General features: G+C 39.2%; 1 protein-coding gene across 10 annotated transcripts in view; it reads left to right on the top strand.

Moving 5' to 3' along the window:
- Positions 1-22,563, top strand: part of SHANK2 (SH3 and multiple ankyrin repeat domains 2) — a 410,725-nt gene extending 388,162 nt beyond the window's left edge. For 9 of the 10 annotated variants that reach the window (XM_067462710.1, XM_060765238.2, XM_060765278.2 and 6 more), the window contains one exon: positions 17,710-22,563. In XM_067462710.1, the coding sequence (XP_067318811.1) occupies positions 17,710-18,283 (574 nt within the window). In that variant the 3' untranslated portion in view covers positions 18,284-22,563. Of the gene's footprint in view, positions 1-675; positions 703-17,709 lie in introns of all 10 variants that reach the window. The other variant, XM_060765248.2, reaches the window with a different exon arrangement.
- Positions 22,564-24,125: the final 1,562 nt, after the last annotated feature.

Here is a 24,125-nt window from a genome sequence, read left to right as displayed (position 1 = left end):
GGAGCCCCCACTCCCATCCTAAATTAAATAAATAAAATGCATTGCAGTTCAATGTGCCTTCCTTTTCAACATTATGTTTCAGGATCCAGTGAACCACTAAATTCAAACAGAATAATACAAGTGGCTATGAAGAGTAAGAAATAGCAAGGGAACAGTTTAGAATAAAATTGACATCATTTCATTCTAAACTAGGACAGTTTCACTTGGCTAATAATGGAACTACTGGGAAGACCATAGCAGTTATCACACTGCCAACATGAATCATTAACTGTTTAATTCAGCATAGATTTGGTTCTTATTCCTATTGGCATATGCTGAGTGTTCTTTAGTATATTATACATTCTGGTGATTACCGAATGCCACAGGTAAAGTACTGATTTGTAGGTGGTGGTGGTGGTGATAATTATGACAACAATAATTACAACAACTATGATTGTGATTTTCACTAGAACATTTTCGATTTACTGATATTGAACTTGATAAATTTACAGGTCCATAAATAATCCAACAATTGAGATATGTTTTTAAACTGAACTTTATTGTGTCCATTACTGTCACTTCATCTTGTTGACTGTTTGTCTGCCAATTTTGCAGATACCTTTTGCTTTGTAATTTTATAGTGTCTCAGTCATTCCATTTTGTCATTTTATTTGCTCTCATGACTGCCGTTTACAGAAGAGGGTCATGCTGAACTGCCACGAAGTAAGTGACCACCAAAGGCATAGACTGTTCTACATTGTGCCTTCTGTGTTTTTGTTTTTTGGGTTTTTTAAAACCATGCATTGTATCATTTTGTGGGTTTTTTGTTTTGTTTTGTTTTTCATTTGTAATCCAGAATATATCATGCTTTTATCCAGAAGTGGTACTCATTCTTTAAAATGAGGTCTGTGTGTCCAGTATTATGTACTTTCTTCCATAAACTTAAGTGCTACTTGTAGCACTCTGACAATGTGTGGCAATTGATTTTAAAATGAAAAAATGAAAAATAAAGCCAGACATTGACCATACCTTTGCATTAGTAAAATTAAAATAAATCACATGCATCATTCAAATTTTGTTGTATTGATGATTGTGTTTACTGCAACAGAATGGAATGTTGTATTGTTTGATGAATTTAAAATATGGTAGTTCAGCTTCCATGTGATAGATGGCTTGACTGCAATAGTTATTCTCAAAGGGAATGGAGTGAGGATTGGAAAGAGCTTCTGAGTTGCAGAAAACTTAAAATACAAAGGTGGGAAAGTTGACGTACATTCGCAGGGCAACCTAAGAACTGGTTTTGTAAAAAACTGAAGTGGAGAATGAAGCTAAAGATACAGATATGGCTAGATGCGAGAAATCTCTAAGGGTTTACCAACTGTTAGGATTTCTGGGAGTTGAAGGCCAAAACATATGGTGACCCACAGGTTGAGAACCACTGGTTTATATCAAAGCGGAAGAATGAGGTAATGGTAACTCATCATCTTGACAGCTCTAGGGGCTGTACCTGAATTGGCCATCATAGACATTTCATAGCTGTACCTTGCATAGGATATAATCCAAGAAGCTGAGATATATATCTTGCACCAAAATTCTGAACTTGCATTCAGCAGGACGTTTTAAACATTCTGAGGTTTTAATTTCTGTAGCATATAAGCACCCAGTCTCTCATTTTGTGCACTCATTACCTGACAGCAATATTGAAACAGCTAGACCCACAGGTTGAAAACCACTGCTCTAAGGGATAGTGCATTTGATTCATGTGTGATTTAGGATGACAAAAGAAAAACAGTTATTTGAGAGGCTAGTAAAAACATAGGGTGCTAAAAGGGTGTTTCTGGTTCACAATCTAGACTTACCAAAAGAGTTCTACCACTAATAATTGTATTGCACATCATGATAAATACTTTGACATTGGTATGACTGAACTACAGCAAATGCTCCAACTCCTGGATTTTCAAATAGTCAAGGAAATAGTTCAATAGTTTCAAATAGTTCAACTGAGTCATGAGAAACCAGGATTCTTGGGCTTTGCATCTCAATCAAGATAAAATCAGGATGGTGGTGGTGGTGGTGGTGATGATGATGATGATGATGATGACGATGACGATGACGACGATGACGATGATGATCTGTAATGAAGATTCTCTGGAAAAAAATTACTTGGCACTTGATGCCAGATTATGTAAGGAGGAAGACCAAAGGAGAGTGTTATAGAAAGCAGAGATCTAATTAAGCTGTGGGTGTGATGGAATTGATGAAGAAACAAAGCACTGGAGCCAAGTAGCAGTACTGTTGACAGGAAAAAAGATTAACCGTTGAGAATTGGAGATCATAAACCAGAGAATGAGAAGTAACTTGATTGTTCAGCTGATGGTAGGGTGAGTGTAGCTCTCAGCCACTCCCTGTGTGATCCCTACCCAACTGATGACTTGTCTGTCACAACTTGTCTACATGAATAAAAAAGCATAGTCACCTTGTAGAGGCTCTGATCCTATACCCGACATTAATGATGATTCTTTTGTAGGGCATTTCATTGGGCTTTAAATCATTTCACATGATTTCAGCCTGAGGTTTTACAAAACTTTCAGGTTTGTGGCTGGTACTCCAGATAGCATTTCTTTTTGTGTCCTGCAGAGATGAGTTAGTGCTGAGTGGAATGGGTTGGGGGAGCCTTCCTGACAAAAAGGGGCTCTTTTCTGGGTTGAATTTTAATTTTTTAAAAAGGTTTGTATATGTATATGCATAAATATCAATGTATTAGCATTAGTTCACTGCCACAAAATAATACTTATTCACATGTAAGATTAAAAAAAGAAAAAGCAGAACCATGTAGATAAAAATAACATGAAGGATTGGAAATGCAGACTTCCCCAACAGTGAGACAGGTTCACCAGCAGGAAATGTGTGGCCAGTTATGGCAATCTCATTATGAAGTGTGATGTGTGTGTTGTTAACAGGCTCACTGCATGTCACTATTTGGGAAATGCAGCGCTGAACAGATTTTTTTTCCCCGTCAGTGTAGAAAAGCCTCCAGGGAACAAAAAGATTTTCAATCATTTCCAAGATGGCTATTTCCCCTTCTCTAATAGTGTAAAAGCAACTATCTTTGCAGATATCATTCATGATAAGAGAGGCAAGGTTCCTACAGTAGCTCTCTGTAGTATAGGAGAAAGTCTGCTGCACCACAGAAACCCGCAGATTCTTCCAAAGGAGAAGGAAGAAATGTAGTTTTGCTGGCAGTCTCACTGAAATATGTTGCTTGTAGCATGCACTTCTATTTAAGCAATATGATGGAATAACTGCCAAGATGCAGCAGATGGGGAGTGGGGATAGAATTTTACATCCATAAGGAAGTCACTAATTTCTTTTCCAAAACTATTTTCCATTCATTTCAGTGAGCCTTGATGCAAAAAAAAAAATGGGCAAAACTATTCAAAAAAAGATATTGACATGGTGTAGTGTGTTCAGAAAAGGGTGAGCAAAATAGTAAATGGCCTAAAAATCATACTTTATGGCTTAGGGAGCAGAATATGCTTACCCTAGAAAAGAAGACTAAAAGGCCACATGCTAGCCATCTGAAGAGATGTCATTGTGAAGATTGAACTATCTGGTTTTCTGCTGCTCAAGAGATGAGGACACAAAGCAATGGATTCAAGTTACAGAAAAAGAGATTGCATCCAGACAATGGGAAGATAGTAAGAGCTGTGGCATTTTTTGCTTCAGAGTGTGTAGTGGAGTCTCCTTCTTTGGGGATTTAAAACTAAAATCTGGATGGCTGTTGTCAGGAGTCCTTTGATTGTATATTCCTGCAAGGCTGGGGCTTGGGTTTGGATGACCTTTGTGGACTCTTCCAACATGACTAAGGCAGCTGAATCCTTCAGCAGTTCAGTCTGATAAACAGCTAAGTCTTCCTTCAGATGAGCTAGAAGGGGAGCTGGAGGAGAGACCTCCAGGGAATGGAGATTAAAAGAGCCATCCACCAAGTATAGTGCCAACTATAATGGCCCTTTCAAGTATGATACTGGCCCTGATTGCTGTTCATGTAATGTTGCGTTTAAACATCTTATTGCTAAAATAGTCCGTGTACTCTAGCCTCTGTCTTTATATCACAGTGAGTCTTAGGACTGCAGAGTTAATATTATTGAAGTAAATCAGCCTTTGGGTGAACTTGCAGTTTCAGAGGAACACCATAATAAAAGACTGTACAAATGTTCCAAAATGTGGCAAAAGCATGATTTTCAAGTACCATAACATTTCTCTGCCTTGCATTAAGATTAACATTAAGTTAATGTTGAACAGTTACAGAACCTCTTACAAAATGGCCAATGTGGTTACCCTGTGTATGTTTCCAGAATCTCTTTCAGAGCAGCCTGACATATGACAGAAATTAATTTCACTTTATTGAGTAGAGTTTTCACCAAATAAGTGTGTTCAGAACTGCAGCCTTAGTCTTGTCAAAATGTTATTTTACAGTTGTAAATTATTTTGTTAACCTAAGAAAAAAAATCATCTGTGGATTGTTACCCCCTTTTTTACTACATCACTGTATCTTCAGCCATTTACTTTGTCCATTTAATTTAGGACAGTGCTATTCAAACTGGTGCTCCCTGGACCAATGTCCATTCCTGTTTGCATGTTCCAGGAAATGGAAGACATACTTGTACTCAATGGGCACAAACATAGTGCCAGGCATTGCCACATTGGAAAACAATAATTGGCAGCCCTCCGCATAGATAGGCTGAGAAGCACTAATCTAGAATACAGTCCACCAGGTTTTGCACTGCTATCATTCATTTCAGTAGAACATGTGTAGGATAATATTTTAGAAACTCAGCCTTTCTTTTGAAAATTTTCTGCATAGGAGTTGTGTGTAGTCTAGTAAAATTCAGAAGGGTGGCTTCGTCAGTCTGTTGCAAGACAAATGTACCTGGAAGAGGACGATGTATTGTAGTATATGTTCAGGTACTGTAATACTTTTTGAGGTTGTGGCTACTTCTTAATTTATAATTAATCTACTTTCATTTTTATTATTCTCTACACACTTCATTGTTCAGGAACTATAACAACTGCAGATTATTTGTTTTCCTGTTAAGGCATGACAGTCAAGCTCCTGTATCACCTGATGTAGCTCTTTCATCATACTTATTTCTGCCCATGCTACCTCAAAAAAACTTCTCAGTGCTCCAACCAAAGAGTTTTTGAGGCACTCTAGATGCAAGGGCCTGGAAAATGATAGGGCAAGGCAGCTGGAGACACATCTTGAGGTCCTGACACAGCTGTTTGTTTCAACACAGCACACAACCAGAATAGCACAATGTCTGTCATTTCCCAGCATCTTAATCTGGGAAAGAGCAAAAGAATATTTTGGTGAGACAAAGAGGCTGGACATCATATAATGGGCTAAATGGGATGACCACAACTTTAATGTAAATACCACAGTTATCGTTCAGCAACATATTTTCCATCTAGTAGACAATGTTTATGCAAAGTAAGGTATAGGTAACATAAGGCCCAGTGGTTTCCAGAACAGCAAATGCTCAAGCAGGGCAACAAGCTACAGAAATCTGGTAAGCCTGTGGCAAAGCTTGCCATATCGGCCAATCCATGGGACATGTCATAATTATGCTGCATTATCTTAAAGAGAATGAGTTTTTAAAAGTATTTTTTTCAAAGTTGCATGGAAAGAAGTGGAAAAGAAAGAATGTGGTGGGTGAGTTAGAATGAGGGTGAGAAGAGAGAAATTAATTTTTTCCCATCCCCATCTCTATTGGTGAGAACATGTGCAAAAAAGTTGATCCCCTTGTTATATTTTCCGCCTTCTATATATGAAATTGTCAGCAAGACAAGTGAGGAATTTGTTAGACCAATGGTTCTCAACCTGTGGGTCCCCAGGTGTTTTGGCCTACAAGTCCCACAAACCCCAGCCAGTTTACCAGCTGTTAGGTTTTCTGGGAGTTGAAGGCCAAAACATCTGGGGACCCACAGGTTGAGAACCACTGTGTTAGACCTTTCTTCTTGGCACATTTTCACTTCTAACAAATATAAGGTTAGATGAGGTCTTCTGTTACTACTATATCTTTCCTTTCTGAATGTTATGAATCTGTTCTAAGAAAGTATAATCCAATGAGCAAATTTCATAGGTAAGTCACTGTCTTTTCAATCTGTCTTCCAAGTTTTAAGACTGAGGTTATGGATCTCCTCAAAAGTTTACACATCCTTTAGATATAAAACTAGTTCGCCCCACTTCCTGTTCAATCTGTTCCTTTTGAATACAATATACATTTTGGTTATAAGACTCACCCCATGAGGTTTCTGTGATGCCTCTTAAATGATATTTGCCTTCCAGTTTCTAACTATTGACTAAAACATTAGTTTATTCCATTTGTTCAGAGCCATTTGAAACAATAAGCCATTCTACTAAAGACTCCTGGTCCTTTATAGTTCTATTTCTGGGAGTAAAACTGATGCATTGCCATGTAAATCAGAAAAAAGAGGTCAATAAGCTTGATGAATCCTGGCAACCTCATTTGGCATAGAATCATATAATTGGATGTGAAAATTGCCTCTTGTATCTTAAAAGAGAAGACCTGGGGGAATGGGCCATTTTTGAGGGGAAGAATCAGGACTTAAAAGTTGGAAGGCACTACATGGGCAATCTAGTACAACTCTCTGCCATGCAGGAATAACATTAAAGCACTATGGAAAGTTGGCCATCCAATCTCTGTTTTAAAAAACCCCAAAGATGAAAGTTCACCATCTCTCAAGGCAGTCTATTCCACTGTTGAACAGCTCTTACAATAAAAAAGTATAATACCTTTCTGCTAATTTGAAAATAAATTAATAAATGTTGTTGTTGTTGTTGTTGTACTGCTAATTTTAATCCAATTGTTCATGTTCTAGTCCAGTGGTTCTCAACCTTCCTAATGCTACTGTTATGAATCGTAACAGAAATATCTGATATGCAGGAAGTATTTTCATTTACTAGACCAAATTTGGCACAAATACCTGATACGCTCAAATTTGAATACTGGTGGGCGCGGGGGGAGATTGATTTTGTCTTCTGGGAGTTGTAGTTGCTGGGATGTATAGTTCAGCTACAATCAACGAATATTCTGAACTCCACCAGTGATGGAATTGAAACAAACTTGGCACACAGAACTCCCATGAGCAACAGAAAATACTGGAATGGTTTGATGGGCATAGACCTTGAGTTCTGTAGTTGTAGTTCACCTACATCCAGAGAGCACAGTGGACTCAAACAATGATGGATCTGGACCAAACTTGGCACAGATACTCAATATGCCCAAATGTGAACACTGGTAGAGTTTGAGGGAAATAGACCTTGACATTTGGGAGTTGTAGTTGCTTGAATGTATAGTTCACCTACAATCAAAGAGCATTCTGAACCCCACCAACGATGGAATTGGGCGAAACTTCCTACACAGCACCACCATGACCAAAATAAAATACTGTGTTTTCTGATGGTCTTTGGTGACCCCTTTGAGACCCCCTCATGACCCCCCCAGGGGTCCCAACCTTCAGGTTAAAATGCTGTTCTAGTCTCTGCAGCAGCAAAGAAGTGTGCTTCTTCTATGTGACATCACTCAGATAGCCATTACGTCCTTTTTTTAGTCTTCTACAAGCTAAGCATACTCCATTTCTAGAGGTGTTCCTCATAAGGTTTGGTTTCCAGACCTTTGATAGGTGTATTCCAGTTTCCCACATATCTCCTGGATCTTTTTACCAGAAAGACATCATTCTTCCCAAAACGTATAGAGGTCTGTACATTGCTGTCTCGTGTCCCATTCACTTGGGATTTAGCACCCCACATGACTTCTCCTCCTCCAGAAACTGTGTTGAATCCTTTCATCTGTAAACCTGTTGTTGTCTAAGAGTCATATATAATGAGAGCACTTACAATGATCTCTAGAATTTTCACTGTGTGTTTTCCTGTCTTAACATGTAAGAAGCCATATTTGCCCTAAGTGCAAACTGGTTCCTGTGATTTAAAATACAATAGATTCAGGCTCATTCGACCACATGTTGGTTCATTAGAGAAGATGAAACAATTTTGGCTATGAGCGCTTCTTTGGCAATGACATAGTACCCCAATCATCACACTCAACACTCCACGTGAGCATACAAGCAGAATGCCCTGATAACTCCCTTTGATGGCTGTCTCCTTCTGGTCAGAAGCTCACAGGCATACAATGTGGCTTTTTATAGTGCCGTTCAGTGTCTTGTCAAATGGATTCAAATGGCTTTAGTTTGAGCCAGCTCAGCTCCAATGTGGATGTAATCTGATGTAATTTGGATTTGATGCAGATTTACCCAGTTTGGTTCAAGATTTGACCAAAATGATTGCCCACCCTTGGTTTTTGAGCTGCCACGTATTAAAAATAAATATTTTGTACTTAGGCTTGTTTTGAAAAAATATATAAAACAAGATATAATCTAGAAATCTCATTACATTTTAAACTCAAGGCTGTGGTTTCCTTGAGTCTACCCACCTGTAATAATGTGGTCTTCCTCTTTTCCTACTGCCTTCTACCTCATCAAGCATTATTGTCTTATCTGGTGAGTCATTTCTTCTTGGTAAACAGTGAAAATATGAACTGTGGGACCAAATTATTAGTCTTTTCAGCAGTCCATAATATTCATAGAACTCTTGTTCAGCACCACATTTCAGAGTCATTATTTTCTTCTTATGAGCTTTCTTCACTGTATTTGCAACCATACCTAGAAATGGAAATATTTTGGCATGGATCATTCTAACACCTGTATTCAGTTATATATCTTGACACTTCAAGATCTTGCCTAATTCTTTCATAGCTTCCCTTCCAAGTTCTAGTCTTCATTTGATTTCTTAACTAGTGTCTCCAGTTTGAATAATAGCTGACCCAAGTTGTTAAAAACTATGAAATACTTCAATGTCTTTATTATTCACTTTAAAGTTATATAAATAATCCATGGTAATTATTTTTGTTTTCTTAATGTGAAACTGTATAACTTACTTTGCAGTTTCTTCTTTGATTTTCCTCATAAGTCTTTTCCAAATCTTTACTATTTTCTGCAAGTAATATGGTACTATCTACGTATCTTAATTTGTTAATGTTCTGTCCTCCAGTTTTCACACCTCCTTCCTCCAAGTGCTTTCCGTATGGTATGTTCTGCAGATGAATTAAAGAGACAATGTGATAAAATGCAGCCTTATCTGTTCTTCTTGCCAACCATTCTGTTTCTTCATATTCTGTTCATCCTCCTATTCTGAGTATAGATTACGCATCATTGTGACATGGCTATTTCTTTTAGAGTGAGCCATATTTTTCAAAATCTACACAAAGACTTTGCTATATTCTAAAAACATACATTGATCTTTTTTTGATTTGGTGTACTTCATAATCCAATGTATGTTTGCAACGTGATTACTAATGCTTCTTCCTTTTCTGAATTCAGCTTGGGCACCTGCCATTTCATATCACTTTGATTGGATGGGAAATTGATGAAACAAGCCAGTAGTTACTGCAAGCTGTAGTGTTCCTCTTTCTTGGGGATATTTTGAAAATTCCAATCTGTAGACCATTGTTTTGTTTTCATATTTGCTATTAGATTTTAATTAGAGTGTATTTAGCACGTGAATAATGTTGCCTGCTCAATTTTTTCTTATTACTGATAGGAACTGCTTGAAGAGTGAGGATAATAAGTGACAGGACTATAGAAAGTGAAGAGACAGGTTTAACCCTTTGATACCAATGGGGAGAGGTTCTTCTCAAAGCAGATAGCAGCTTCAAAAAAGCAATGTGCTTCAGACAGTAAATGAAATAAAAAGGGTTCAACTCCTTCTCCCTCTCTGCTACAATCCAAATAATCCAAAAAATAATCCCAATCCTATCAAGAAATTACTAGTTTTGCTTTTTTTAAAAATACATGGCTATTACCTTCATTTCTTACTTCCTTAGGTGATCCCTTGTTGTCCAAGTAGGATTGTCTTCCAAGATCGGTGTACTGGCAGTGGGTACATAGGTGACTGTGGAGCCCTATTCTTCATCTGACGGTTCTCCTGCAGTGAGGGCATTGGTTTCCAGGTGGAAGGGAGTCCCAGTCAGGGTTGGCTTGATGTGCCTTCCACTTGGCACGTTTCTCTCTTTTGCCCTCCATTTGTGCCTCTTCAAATTCCACAGCACTTCTGGTCACAGCTAAAATCCAGCTGGAGCGCTCAAGGGCCGGAGCTTCCCAATTCTCAGTGTCTATTCCAGAGTTTTTAAGGTTTGAGTTTGGAGTAGAGCAACTACTTTGGGAGACGGTGGCCGGGCATCTGGACAATGGGGCCGGTCCAGCCGAGTTGATGGTGGAGGACCATCACTTCAGTGCTGGTGGTCTTTGCTTCTTCCCTCATGCTGGCATTTGTCCAGTTATCTTCCCAAGAGATTTGCAGGATTTTTCAGAGGCAACACTGATGGAATTATTCTAGGAGTTGCATGTGACATCTGTAGATAGTCCACATCTCGCAGGTGTATAGCAGGGTTGGGAGGACAATAGCTTTATAAACAAGCACCTAGGTATCCCTACGGATGTCCCGGTCTTCAAACACTCTGCTTCATTTGGAAAAATGCAGAGCTCAGGTGGTATTGTATTTCAGTGTCAATGTTGACTTTTGTGGAGTGGTGGTGTCAAGGTAGTGGAAATGGTCAACATTTTCTAGTGAACCATTAAGCTGTATTTCTGGCATTGGAGAGGGATTGGCTGGTGACTGCTGGTAGAGCACTTTGGTTTTCTCGATGTTCAATGACAAGCCGAACTTCTAGTATGCTTCCGCAAAGGTGTTTAGAGTGGCTTGTAGGTCTTCTTCTGAATGCGTACAGATGACATTGTCATCAGCCTATTGGAGTTCTATAACAGATGTTGTTGTAACCTTCAGTCTGCTAAGGTTAAATAGCTTGCCATCTGTCAGATAGATGATTTCCACTCCAGTGGGAAGCTTCCCATCAACAAGAACCTTCTGTTCAGTCCTAAGGATGTATCCCTGAGCCTACTACTAGAGAAAATGTCTACTGGATGCAGTAGAATGTGATTCTGGGAAATATATTGAAGCAGGTAGTTCCATTGTTAGTGGCATGGTGAATTGGCTCTGGATTGTAATCTTAGTTTTAAAACAGCTTTGCAAGATGTTAAACATATTTTGGATGCAATAACAGTGTTTTCTGCCAATACTCCCTATCACAAATCTGTAGAGCAGCCACTTGTAATTCACTTTCCATATTGATTAGACACTATAACTCAACAGCAGTCCATGGTCCACCAGTGGTCCGCAAGAACAAAAATATGGTCCATGGCCTCACCATCACTACACCGTTGCCTCGAAACCACGTGGCAATGAGAGCATCTGGTCTCGCGAAACCCTCTTAAAGTGCCGAGGCAATAGGGATGTCAGGAGGGGAGAGGCTGACTACCCACGAAAGGTTACTACTACCACATCAGCTCTAATTTATTAAATACGGTTTTGTGTGGGTAGCAGATGGCGACTACTGGATGGCATATGTTCAGAAACTAGAGCTGATGTGCTCCATACAATGCAGTTTTCTGAATCAGCACCCCAAATAACCAAACCAAATGTAAAGTTGTTCAAAAACTGGTTCGTAACCCTTTTGGTAGCAATATTGGAGAGTGGTCCCTGGTCAAAGTGGTCCCTAGTTAAGTGGTCCCTAGTCAAAAAAAGGTTGGGAACCGCTGCTCAACAGCTTTGAATCAGCTGAAGCTGCCTTTGTAAGGAGGAACTTATAGCAGGTAATAAAAACCTAGGGCATTGAGACATCTGCACCACCCACCCTAATAAGAGAAGCTCTGACTTGACCCTCCTTTTTTGCTGGAAAAAGAAACATTTGTCTTTCCTATGAAATGCTCATTTCCAACAGGCAATGTAGGGTGTTGGTATGAGAAGCTGTTAGGCTGAAGGTAGTCCCATCCCTCCCCATCACCCCACCTGTGGGGAAAAATTATATCTCAGGCTGTTGCCTGGCTTCGTGTCTGACCAATTTTATATGTTGCAAATTTTAATGAGTTCCTGAAGGTTTTTCTGTCCCTCAGGAGCATTTGCCTCTTCAACGGTGTCTGCAATTAACTGACCTCCTAAGAGTAGAATTATGGAATCACACAGTTGAAAGAGACCACATGGGCCATTAAGTCAGAGATCCCTGGCCATCATCTCCCCTCCCGCCCTTAACATTCTCTTCTCCAGGTGTGCCCAGCGCCCTAAGCTGCTCCCCATAGGGCTTGCCTTCCAGACCTTTGATCATTTTGGTGCCCCCCTCCTGGACCTGTTCTTGCTTGTCAATATCTTTCCTGAATTGTGGTGCCTCAAACTGGACACAGTAAGTCTCAGTGAGGTATGAGCAAAGCAGAATAGAATGGTACTATTACTTCCCTTGATCTAGGCATTTTGCTCTTACTATTGAAACTTTTACTAGAATCATGTTGGTAGTAGCATCAATAAAAGCATTAGGAGGTAGGAGGATATCGTAAGTACTTTCTTTTTCTAGTCTGTTTGGAGCAAATGGGAAGAGCTACCCAGCACTCTTGGATGCCCATCCCTTGTTTGCCAAAAATGAATATATTACAGGTAAAATCAACATTGGGTTCTTGTAGGTTTTTCGGGCTATATGGCCATGTTCTAAAAGCATTCTCTCCTAGAAAAACCTACAACCACCCAGTGATTCCAGCCATGAAAGCCTTTGACAATACAAAATCAACAATGCTCTTTCCACGACTATAAAAATGGAGATTTAACCGCCCAAGAAGAGGTTTTTTTAAAATCATCACTACTCATAATCAGTGTTTCAAACAAGTCAATTTAATATGTTGTTATTACTTCAGAATTCAAGTGTCACAACTGAATATAATATAATACAGTTGGATATAATTTAGCACAGCTTCTGTTTGGACATAATTTAATACAATTATTGTTGCTAAATAAATCTTGTGAGTAAATCACTTCCATGTATTTTCTTACCAAATGGCATATGGATAACCTTTGACCAGAGTTTTCTCCACAGTGATTGTAAAGTAATTATGGCACAAGCTGAAATCCAAATAAACTATTTACGCATAATTGTGGGTGATTTATCTTTGAAATTATTTGTCTGCAGCAGTTGTCACCATCAATAGGAGACAACCTAATTTTAAATCTGAACAACTCTGTGTTTTTGGTGGTAAAAAGTGCTTCAGCACAGATTCTGCATTGTATGTACTTTGTCTTGTAGGCTTCTGTGAATCAGGAAAGGTAATTAAGATGGATTTTGATGAATATTTTACTGATTCTGAACTACATGCCGTTGCTAATTCCATCTAGAGTTACCTACCAAGTCTATTGCAAATGGATAAATACGAGGGGCATTTTTTAAGTAAGGTCCGTTTGAACATAAGTACACAACGAAAGTTTATTTCAAAAAAGTAAATTTATTTTCAGAAAGTACATACTTCACTCTATTTTTTGACATAGTTGCCAAGTTTGTTCAAACACTTAACATACCTCTGAACCAATTTTAAAATACCCTCTTCACGAATCCTCGCTTCAACTGAAGCCACCAAATCGTCTGTAATCAAAGAAGGACGACCGAAGCGGTCCTCATCATGGACGTTGTCACGGCCATCTTTGAATTGTCGTACCCACTTACGCACTTTGCTTTCACTCATAACAGTATCATCGTTGTTGTTGTTCATTCGTTCAGTCGTCTCCGACTCTTCGTGACCTCATGGACCAGCCCACGCCAGAGCTCCCTGTCGGTCGTCACCACCCCCAGCTCCTTCAAGGTCAGTCCAGTCACTTCAAGGATGCCATCCATCCATCTTGCCCTTGGTCGGCCCCTCTTCCTTTTGCCTTCCACTTTCCCCAGCATAATTGTCTTCTCTAGGCTTTCCTGTCTCCTCATGATGTGGCCAAAGTACTTCAACTTTGTCTCTAGTATCTTTCCCTCCAGTGAGCAGTCGGGCTTTATTTCCTGGAGGATGGACTGGTTGGATCTTCTCGCAGTCCAAGGCACTCTCAGCACTTTCCTCCAGCACCACAGCTCAAAAGCATCGATCTTCCTTCGCTCAGCCTTCCCTAAGGTCCAGCTCTCACATCCGTAGGTGACTACAGGGAATACCATGGCTTTGACTAGGCGGATCTTTGTTGCCAGTCTGATGTCTCTACTCTTTACTATTTTATCGAGACTGGACATTGCTCTCCTCCCAAGAAGTAAGCGTCTTCTGATTTCCTGGCCACAGTCTGCATCTGCAGTAATCTTTGCACCTAGAAATACAAAGTCTGTCACGGCCTCCACGGTTTCTCCCTCTATTTTCCAGTTGTCAATCATTCTTGTTGCCATAATCTTGGTTTTTTTGACGTTTAGCTGCAACCCGGCTTTTGCGCTTTCTTCTTTCACCTTGATTAGAAGGCTCCTCAGCTCCTCCTCGCTTTCGGCCATCAGAGTGGTGTCATCTGCATATCTGAGGTTGTTAATGTTTCTTCCAGCAATTTTCACCCCAGCTTTGCATTCATCAAGCCCCGCACATCGCATGATGTGTTCTGCATACAAGTTAAAAAGGTTGGGTGAGAGGATGCAGCCTTGCCGTACGCCTTTCCCAATCTTGAACCAGTCTGTTGTTCCGTGGTCAGTTCTTACTGTTGCTTCTTGGTCCTTGTACAGATTCCTCAGGAGAGAGACAAGGTGGCTTGGTATGCCCATCCCACTAAGAACTTGCCACAATTTATTATGATCCACACAGTCAAATGATGAATTTCTGCAGCAGGTAGGTTCCTTGTTGACAAAAACCGTATCACTGAGTGAACCTCACATGCGGTGGGTGAGTTGATAGTCTTAAACATTTTTAAAGCACAGAACAGAATTGTACAGGTTAGCTACAGAGCCGAAACTGTGCACAGTTGTTCCTGAGGCATGCCGGTACACGACTCACATGCTCATTGCGGTATGCGCGCGGACTCATAGTGTCTACAACAAAACGGACCTTACTTAAAAAACACCCTTTGTAAAATGTATATTTGTTTATAATTTTGATTTTTCCCGGTTGGATTTCTCCCACTGAAATATGTCCCTAGAAGGATGCTTGTATGTATTCATCTTGTGATGTAGTATTTAATTGAAAATGATTGAAGAGGTTAACTAATAATTCCCAATCAATTATTATTTGTACTGTAATACCACAGTTCACCTTAAATTTAAAAGGGAATCAGAAATGAGTTGGGTTTGGCCATGGTTGGAGATCATGTATAAAGGAGCTGGTAGTAGAACAAATTGAAATTGAATCCAGACAAGACAGGGGTACTCCTGATCAGTTGAAAGGCCGAACAGAGCATAGGATTATAGCGTGTGTTGGTTGGGGTTACATTCTCCCTAAAGACACAGGTTTGCATCTTGGGTGTGATCCTGGATTCATCGCTGAACTTAGAACCCCAGGTTTTGGTGGTGACCAGGGCAGCATTTGCACAGTTAAAACTTGTGCACCAGCTATACTCTTACCTTGGGAAGTCTGACTTGGCCACGATGGTCCATGTTCTGGTTACATCCCGTACAAAGTACTGTAACGCGCTCTATTGAAGACTGTTCAGAAGCTTCAAGTGGTCCAAGGGGTGGCAGTCAGGTTACTAAAGGAAGCAGCGCTCGGAGAGCACACTACTCCTCTGTTGCGTCAGCTCCAGTGGCTGCCAATTTGTTACTGGGCACAATTCAAAGTGCTGACTTTAGCCTATAAAACCCTAAACATTTCTGGACCAGCTTACCTGTCCAAACGTATCTCTCCTTATGAACCATCTAGGAGCTTAAGATCGTCTGGAGAGGGCCTGCTCTCGATCTCGCCTGCATCGCAAGCGCGATTGGCGAGAACAAGGGACAGGGACTTCTCAGTGGTGGCCCCTGGCTATGGAACTCTCTCCCCAGGGATATTAGATCATCCCCTTCCCTCCTGATTTTCCAAAAAAAGGTAAAAACTTGGTTCTCTTAGCAAGCTTTTGAGCATGCAGCAGAACAGATAACATGAAACTATGAATGATGGACATGGAATGGCCAGATGATGATACTGGAAAACAATTTTAACAAGATGATATTGGTAACTACATGTTTTAATGGTTTTTATATATGTTTTTATGTTGTTATGTTGGTGGTTTTTAATCACACTTTTATGAATGCATGGCATTGAATTGTGCCAATCTGTAACCCACCTTGAGTCGCCGTATGGTTGAGAAAGGCGGGCTATAAATGTTGTAAATAAATAATAAATAATAGTAGTTGGGTCCAGACAAGTGTGAGATATTGAAGATATTCATGTATTACCATGGCTTATGGTAGAAAGAACATTTGCTTTAGTGGAATGCAGGCTCCTGTGGGCAATTAGGCTTGCAGATCCATGGTTTTGGAACAGTGTCTGCTTTTAGATACCTCAGATACAACTGTATCTTGAAGTAGGTTTCCCAAATCTGCTGTAGCTTGTTCCTGCAGTTTTAGCCCACCAACAAATTATTTTTGATTCATGACTTCCAAAAATGTACTGCTGTAATACACTGTTTTATTCTTGGTGTGACATAAACTAATCACTGGGTTTGGAAAGTTCACAGTGACCTGCCACCTGCACTGGCTTCCCTTATTAGGCCAGGCTAGGTTTCAAAGCACTGGTTCCAATATGCTAAGGTTTAAAAAGTTCATGCTGGTTATCTTTGAGATTGATTTGTCTTTTCCATTTTGCTTTGCTCAAAGAGGGATTTCAGTATTGAATAATAACCAACAATGACATGAAGAAACTTCCTTGGTTGTGTCGATTTTTCTCCATGGATAATTTGGAGCAATTTGGAATAACAGAAAAAGGGCTGCTCAGTGGAAAATTCCTTTTTAAACCTTTCTTCATTGCTTGTTAGTGTTTGAAAAGTAATGCATTGCATTAGTTAATTGCAATGTCAAGAGAGTTCTTTTTTACTTGTTATAATGTTTATCATTTTTCTCTTGATTTTCTGTTACGTTTTAATGAGGAAAACTAGAACATCCTTATCAAAATGCCTCTAGAACAATCTTAAAAAGTAACTTTTCAGACGGACTGGAAACCATTCCTTCTCATCATAATATAATTCCTAACTGATTACACTACTTTTGAAAAGTGACTATGTTCTATGCTTGTGACCACCCAAAAGTAACTAGTTACATCTGGAGCCCTCAGTGATGCAGTGGGTTAAACCCTTGTGCCAGCAGAACTGCTGACTGACAGGTCAGTGGTTCAAATCTGGGGAGAGCGGGTTGAGCTCCCTCTGTCAGAGCCAGCTCTCCATGTGAGGACATGAGAGAAGCCTCCCACAAAGATGGTAAAAACATCAAACATCCAGGCGTCTCCTGGACAACGTCCTTGCAGACAGCCATTTCTCTCACACCAGAAGCAAATTGCAGTTTCTCAAGTTGCTCCTGACACAGAAAAAAAAACCTAGTTACAGGTAACAGTATTGCTACCAACTTTTGCCAGAGATTAGTAAATTGGATATTTATTTATATAAATTAATTAATTATATTAAAGATTGTATTTGGTTTTTAAAATAGTGGCAATCATCCTTTATAATTGTTTTTTCAAATTTTATGGCATTTCTTTTGGATTTTTCAGTGTTTTAAAAAAGATCAGTGCATAAGTGTTTTTGACTTAGAAGTGTTGGAAATTGGTAATTCTGGTAATTGTTTTTGTGTTCCTTTATGATTTCAGGAGCACAGAAGTCATGAGCACAGTCTCAGGTACTCGGAGTTCAACCATCACGTTTACTGTCCGGCCTGGGACTAGCCAGCCCATCACCCTGCAGAGCCGATCCCCAGACTATGATAGTAGGACATCAGGAGCAAGGCATGCTCCAAGTCCGGTGGCTTCACCAACAGAGATAAGTAAAGACATCTTGCCGGCTCCTCTGACTGCTGCTGTTCCAGTTGCATCTCCTTCTCCAACCCTTTCTGAAGTTTTTAGCCTACCCAGCCAGCCTCCTTCGGGGGACCTCTTTGCTTTGAACACAGGGCGCAGCAGGTCTCCTTCTCCCTCCATATTGCAACAGCCAATCTCAAATAAGCCTTTTACAACTAAGCCTGTCCACCTGTGGACTAAACCAGATGTGGCAGATTGGTTGGAAAGTTTAAACTTAGGTGAACATAAAGAGACCTTTATGGATAATGAAATAGATGGCACTCACTTACCAAACCTCCAGAAGGAAGACTTGATAGACCTTGGAGTGACTAGAGTTGGTCACAGAATGAACATAGAAAGAGCCTTGAAACAGCTGTTGGACAGATAAGAATGGCTGCTCTTGCCTCACAAACCTTTGTTATAAATAGAGATAGGCTGGTACCGAAACACCCCAAATGCCTTGGCTCCCCAAGAGTACCATCAATTTAATGCATCAGTCAGTCCCTGTAGTTTCTGATTTGCAGCAATGCAAATTGTAAGTTTAGTACCCAGGAGCAACCTCAGGTAAATTCTCATTAATGGGACCATCTATATTAAAAAGGGAGGGTGTAAGTAGAAGGAATAAGGAAAGTAAATTATTGCTACCTTGATGAACCATGCTGATTTTTTTCTCCTTTTACCTTGCTGGGTGGGCACACGTACACGCAACATCTATCCTTTTCCATATTTGTGAAATGAGTTCCAGCCCTCCGGAATGCCTTCCTGCTTGAACAATAATGTTCTGGTTTCCTTTTGGTTTGAAACTCACAGGTGTGTGTCTTTCACAATGAAGTCTTGTGCCCAGCACTTTTTGCAGTCTCTGCTTCCCTTGCCACTGCACTTGACCATTACACTAGTGCCCATGCACCTGTCAGTTGACTTCTCAGTGGATTTTCCCATTCTGATTTCCAGTTCTGCCCACTGATGTTTTCATACTAACCTTCCACTTTTCAGAATGTATTTACTGCATTTAATTAAACACAGCATTCATGCAGCCAGAGATTTCAAATTTTCCTTTGTGACATCTGTTTGACCAGATTATGATGTTTCTCGGTTTTTCAGTAATGAAATTAGTTCTTGTCTTCCAGTGAATCTGTGTTGCCTACACCTAAGTATTTGTTTTTCCATTTATGTTTAGCGTGTTCCAAAGTTGCAAGATAACTTTCAAGCATGCTTCCTTTCCGTATATGTGACAGTAAAACCCATGGAAGCTTCCTAAGAAAAGAAAATCCTATCTGAAAAGAAAATAAACATGTTCAAAGATTGCAATAAAAGACATTGGTTGTTAGGTGATGCTTCCGTTTAGATGTATTCAGCTCCTTATGTTGGATTTGGATGGCAGATTGGTATTTTAATGTGGCATTTACAGTCACTTTTTCAAATTAGTAAATACTACTAAATCTGTTTTCTTCCACCTTTCTGTCCTGTAAACACTCTGAAAATATGGAACCAGAGATATGTAGCAGGAAAGATTTTTTACAGGTTTCTAGTATTAAAGAGGGGATCCTTTATTATAATTCTGCAATTCAGAGATCCTCTCATATAGGAGTGGAACATTTGCCCACTACGATCCCATGCTTACTTACATGGGCGATCTCTCATTATCTGAGTATGTTGGCCCTCCAAGTGTTGAGTCTAGGCGGTGAATACATAGATGGCTGTATAAGCCCTTCCTCTTATATGTCCTCCAAAGAGTGGACCAGCACCTGGTCAAGGCAGTGGCGGCTAATACAATTCAATGTCCCTGACTGACAGAGGTAACTCCTGCTGTCAATGTCTCTGCTCCCCTTGCTCCCTGCCCTTCACAATTATTCCCACTGCTTGAAGAGGATTTCATCTAGAGAAACTCATTTTTATGTATAGATTGCTCTTGTTGGATCAAAATGCTCATGAATGGCATGAGGCCCAATCACAGCTATGATCCAAAAAGCCATAAGAACCAGACACTGCTTCTGCAGACTATACGTAGATGCAGACACTCTGGCACAAGCTATCGTTACAATTCATTGTGTGCAGAGGGGGCTTATCCAGCTTGAAGAGGATCTTTGGATTGAAACTGACTACCCTTACTTACATGAGAAAATTCACCCTCCTGAGGCCACCCAGCAAAATGCTGTTTTCACATGTAGGAATGCATTTTTAGGGTCTCTTGGTGTTTAACAGTTATTTCCTTTGGTCTTGAAGGAACAACATTAAAATGTAAAATATTGTGTATGTTCTCAGAACTGGTTTTATGAAAACAATGGGTCTCTGTTACCATGGGTCTCTGATACCAGGGACACCTTTTCTGATAATCAAGAATCTAATAACTGGAATCAATGTTTACCCAAAATCCTAAAAATTCAGCAATTCCATTTCTCCATTACCAAATGAACTAGAGCAACATTTCAAGAGAACATTCCCATTTTCAGGAGACGTGTTTAAACTAAGATAACAAGCTAACATGGGATTTTATCAAAAATATATGGCTTGATTATGGAGATCAGAATGCATAATTGGAATGGTAATCTTTTGTGGTAACAATTTGGTAATGTTTTGAAGATTAACACCATCAACGTACGCTGTCCCCCATCCTGAGTAATGCTTCAGAAATGTGGTTCTCAGCTGCACAAAAACTTTAGCCTGCACTGTAGCACTAAGTGACATCTGATTGGTTGCTCAAATATCATGAATTTTAATTTTCGAAAGGCCTCCTATTTTTGGCGGGCCTCTACCACACATTCTATCCTTCTTCATTCCTTTCCATGTTCCAGCCTATCTCTAATTATACTTTTCTTTTCTCACAACCAAGTGTCTAATTAGGTCTGCAACAGCCCTAGAAGTAGTAGATAAAGTTTAGCAATTTCAATATCTTTCTTTACTGCAAGTTTAAATAGTTGTACAGCTAGTTTATAAGCACAATATTTTAAGAATATAAGTGGCTGGTCTACTGGGCAGCCTTTGTGCCACTTCAATGCTAGAAATTAAAAAAATAAAACTTTTGTGGTTTACTACTATTTCTGTGGAATAATTATTAAGTTTTGACCTTTTTAAATCAACCTCATTTGGATGCATCTGAACCAGCAGAGCTGTGTTATATTTTCTATCTTTGCTAGAACTTCTTCAGAAGATGCGTGTTTCTTCAAACATGGTTACAATTAACAATACAGTGGTTAAATCTGAAATATTCATCTCTCTCTCTCTTTTTTTTCCACCCCACTCCCTGCAAAAACTGGTCTTTTGACTTAACAGCTGTTGTCCCACCCTTTGCAGGTTTCTATTTGCATTTGAAAGTTCCACTGTAACCTTGTAATTAAAATCTAGTTGAAATGTAAGCGGACTGAGATTTCCATAATTACATGGATTTTTATGGAGACTATGACATTCACATTTTTGGTGGCTACAAAAAGCCATCAAATAATTGGGAGGGGAGAGTGTATACAAAATGAAAAGAGAAATCAGCCATCATTGTCTTCCATTTGGTGATATTACAGAATTCAGTAAATAAACCACGAACGCCATGATACTTTTTGTTTCTTTGGATGCAGTTGGTGTTACCTCTATAATACGTGCCAGGAAATACATTACAAGTAACGATAGAAAAAGAAAATAGGAAAGAAATACTTTTAAGCTGCTGTTATTCATAACCTTTTACTGTTCAATATTGATGGTGATGTACACAAAGTTACAGGTGATGGCAATCCCTTCCTTAAAGGGGACCTCTTGCATATGTTACCTTAATTCAGGCACTTCAATAGTAGGTACATTACAGTAGAGAAGAGATTTAAACATCAAAGAGCTAATGAAATAGTTTATTTTTACATTGTGTCTTATAATCTAAGGGTAATAGAGCCTGCAAGAAACAATAACAATAAAGGACACCTTTGCCAAGATGAAGTAGTTTTTAAGCACTGTTTGATGGTTTTCTCACAGAAAGCAATAGTAACAGATATCCCTCCTGTCATCTTGATTTCTTTTTGAAATGCTGGGGGTGAGCTTGGCCCTTCTAATGTCCTGCTACTATGATGGTGCAAAATAAGGTGTTTGAGATAATATGGTTAATGATATTCCAGGTTTTAGGAACAACTTTTGTTTATATACTGTAATTTAAATAAATTGCATTTACATGCCTAGTTTCTGTAATATTTGTGTATACAATACCAAAACCACACAAGATGTAAATTGTGTATAACTGCACAGACTTCTTTCCCTGGGTGTCTAGGAACCTTTAAGTTTTAATTCATATATTCTAAAATGACTCTATGTGACTGTTGATTTACATAATTTACATATCACAAAAGCTAACTATTTGTGGTACTTAAGTTAATAAAAGTGATTTTCCGAGTTCCTTTACAAATAAGCATTACCCAGTTGATCTGGCAATGACTCTACGTACGAGCCTCTACTACTGATAATTTTCCCATTGCATTTTTTTCTTTTCTTTTCTAGATAGTAAAGTTTTTTGCTATTGTTTGTGTAACAACTGGTATTCATGTTATCTATGTTGCTGTAATTTTTGTGCTTTAATTCCTCTTCTTTCAAATTGATTAAAACAAAATCAAGCTCCTGTAACTTGCACTTTCCCTACTCCTTACTACTCTTGTATGGCAACCAAAATTACTGTAAGAAATAAATATAATATTGCACTAAGGTTGTGGTTCTGATTGCAAACAGTAAACACAGTCTGAATTGTTTGTTTTTCAGAAGAGTTGCCAGTTCTACTATTTGATATTCATGAAAACATTTTTTAAACTAAACTTAATTCTAATTTAGCTCCAGTGAGGTGTCTGACTTTTAGATTTAGAGTTAAATCTTACCAATTTATCATCAAGATAAATCAAACCATAAATGAGATCAAACAACTCACTGTTTGATCTTAGATAACAAATTATGTTGGACCGTGAGCAAAAACATCCATTTGTGTTAGGAGGAATCTATTTCTTGCTTTGAGGTCTGATTTATTACGTGAGTTTTGAAAAATGAATATTTCTGTGTATTTTAGTTGATGCTTCAGCCATTATATTAGAAATTTGATCAATTACTGCTAAAATGAGAGAACACATTACAGACAATAAGCAAGAGCCCTGATAAAGAATTCCTAATGCACGGGGCTGCATGCAAGGATCTCTGTCACCATACAGACTCTGCTCTTACGTCCAACAAGGCCAATCACTTATGGGGTGAAAGCATCAAAAGTGCTACCTTTTTATTGGGACAGGAGCCACACACTTCCACGGAACTGAATAAACTCTCCTCCTTTTGCAGTCATCTTTTGCACATGACAGAAATAATAATAATAATAATAATAATAATAATAATAATAATAATAATAATAATTTCTGTTTAACCTGCCCTCTCTCCCTGAGGAGACTCGGGGCAGCTTCCCAATTGTATTCAAAAATGATGTTTGGGAAACAAATGCATTTCACATATCCACGTAAAAGAGATATTGGCATCAGGACTATGCTTCCCATTGCTAAGATTCTGCAATGAGACTTCATTCATGCTTACAGGAGTTCTCAGGTTTTTGTTCCAAAATGGAAAGGTTGGAGTGTTGTGTAGTTTCTGGGCTGTATTGCTGTGTTCTAGCAGCATTTTCTCCTGACATTTTGCGTGCATCTGTGGCTGGCATTTTCAAAGGATCCTGCCATACAGTATGGAAACCACACAAAACTCCAGTGATTCCAGCTGTGAAAGCCTTCGACAATGCAAGGAAAGGTTGCTATACTAAATTCTAGGGTTTGTTTTTTCTATCTAAACCTGCCCCCAATGCTTTAAATTGTTTAAAAGGGAAAGAAATGCCTTAAATGCAATCATCAAATGTATAATACATAAATAGAGATTAAGCCATGGATAGAAACTTCTAAGTATCTCCATTGTGTTTCATAATTCATAGAATCATAGAGTTGGAGGAGACCTTGTGAGCCATCCAGTCCAACCTCCTGCCAAGAAGCAGGAAAATCACCTTCAAAGCACCTCTGACAGATGGCCATCCAGCCTCTGTTTAAAAGCCTCCAAAGAAGGAGCCTCCACCACACTCCTGGGCAGAGAGCTCCACTGCTGAACTGCTCTCACAGTCAGGAAGTCCTTCCTAATGTCCAGGTGGAATCTCCTTTCAGGAGAATCTCTTTGAGGAGAAAATGAAAATTCGGGAGATTTTCATTTTCTTTAATTCTTTAATCTAACATTTAGTTATGGTTTGCATTGAGATA

Source organism: Anolis sagrei, chromosome 1 (assembly GCF_037176765.1).
Source record: "Anolis sagrei isolate rAnoSag1 chromosome 1, rAnoSag1.mat, whole genome shotgun sequence".
In the NCBI taxonomy this organism is placed as follows: Eukaryota; Metazoa; Chordata; class Lepidosauria; order Squamata; family Dactyloidae; genus Anolis; species Anolis sagrei.
The sequence above is the reverse complement of the archived record's forward strand: the minus strand, read 5'-3'. Positions and strand labels throughout refer to the sequence as shown.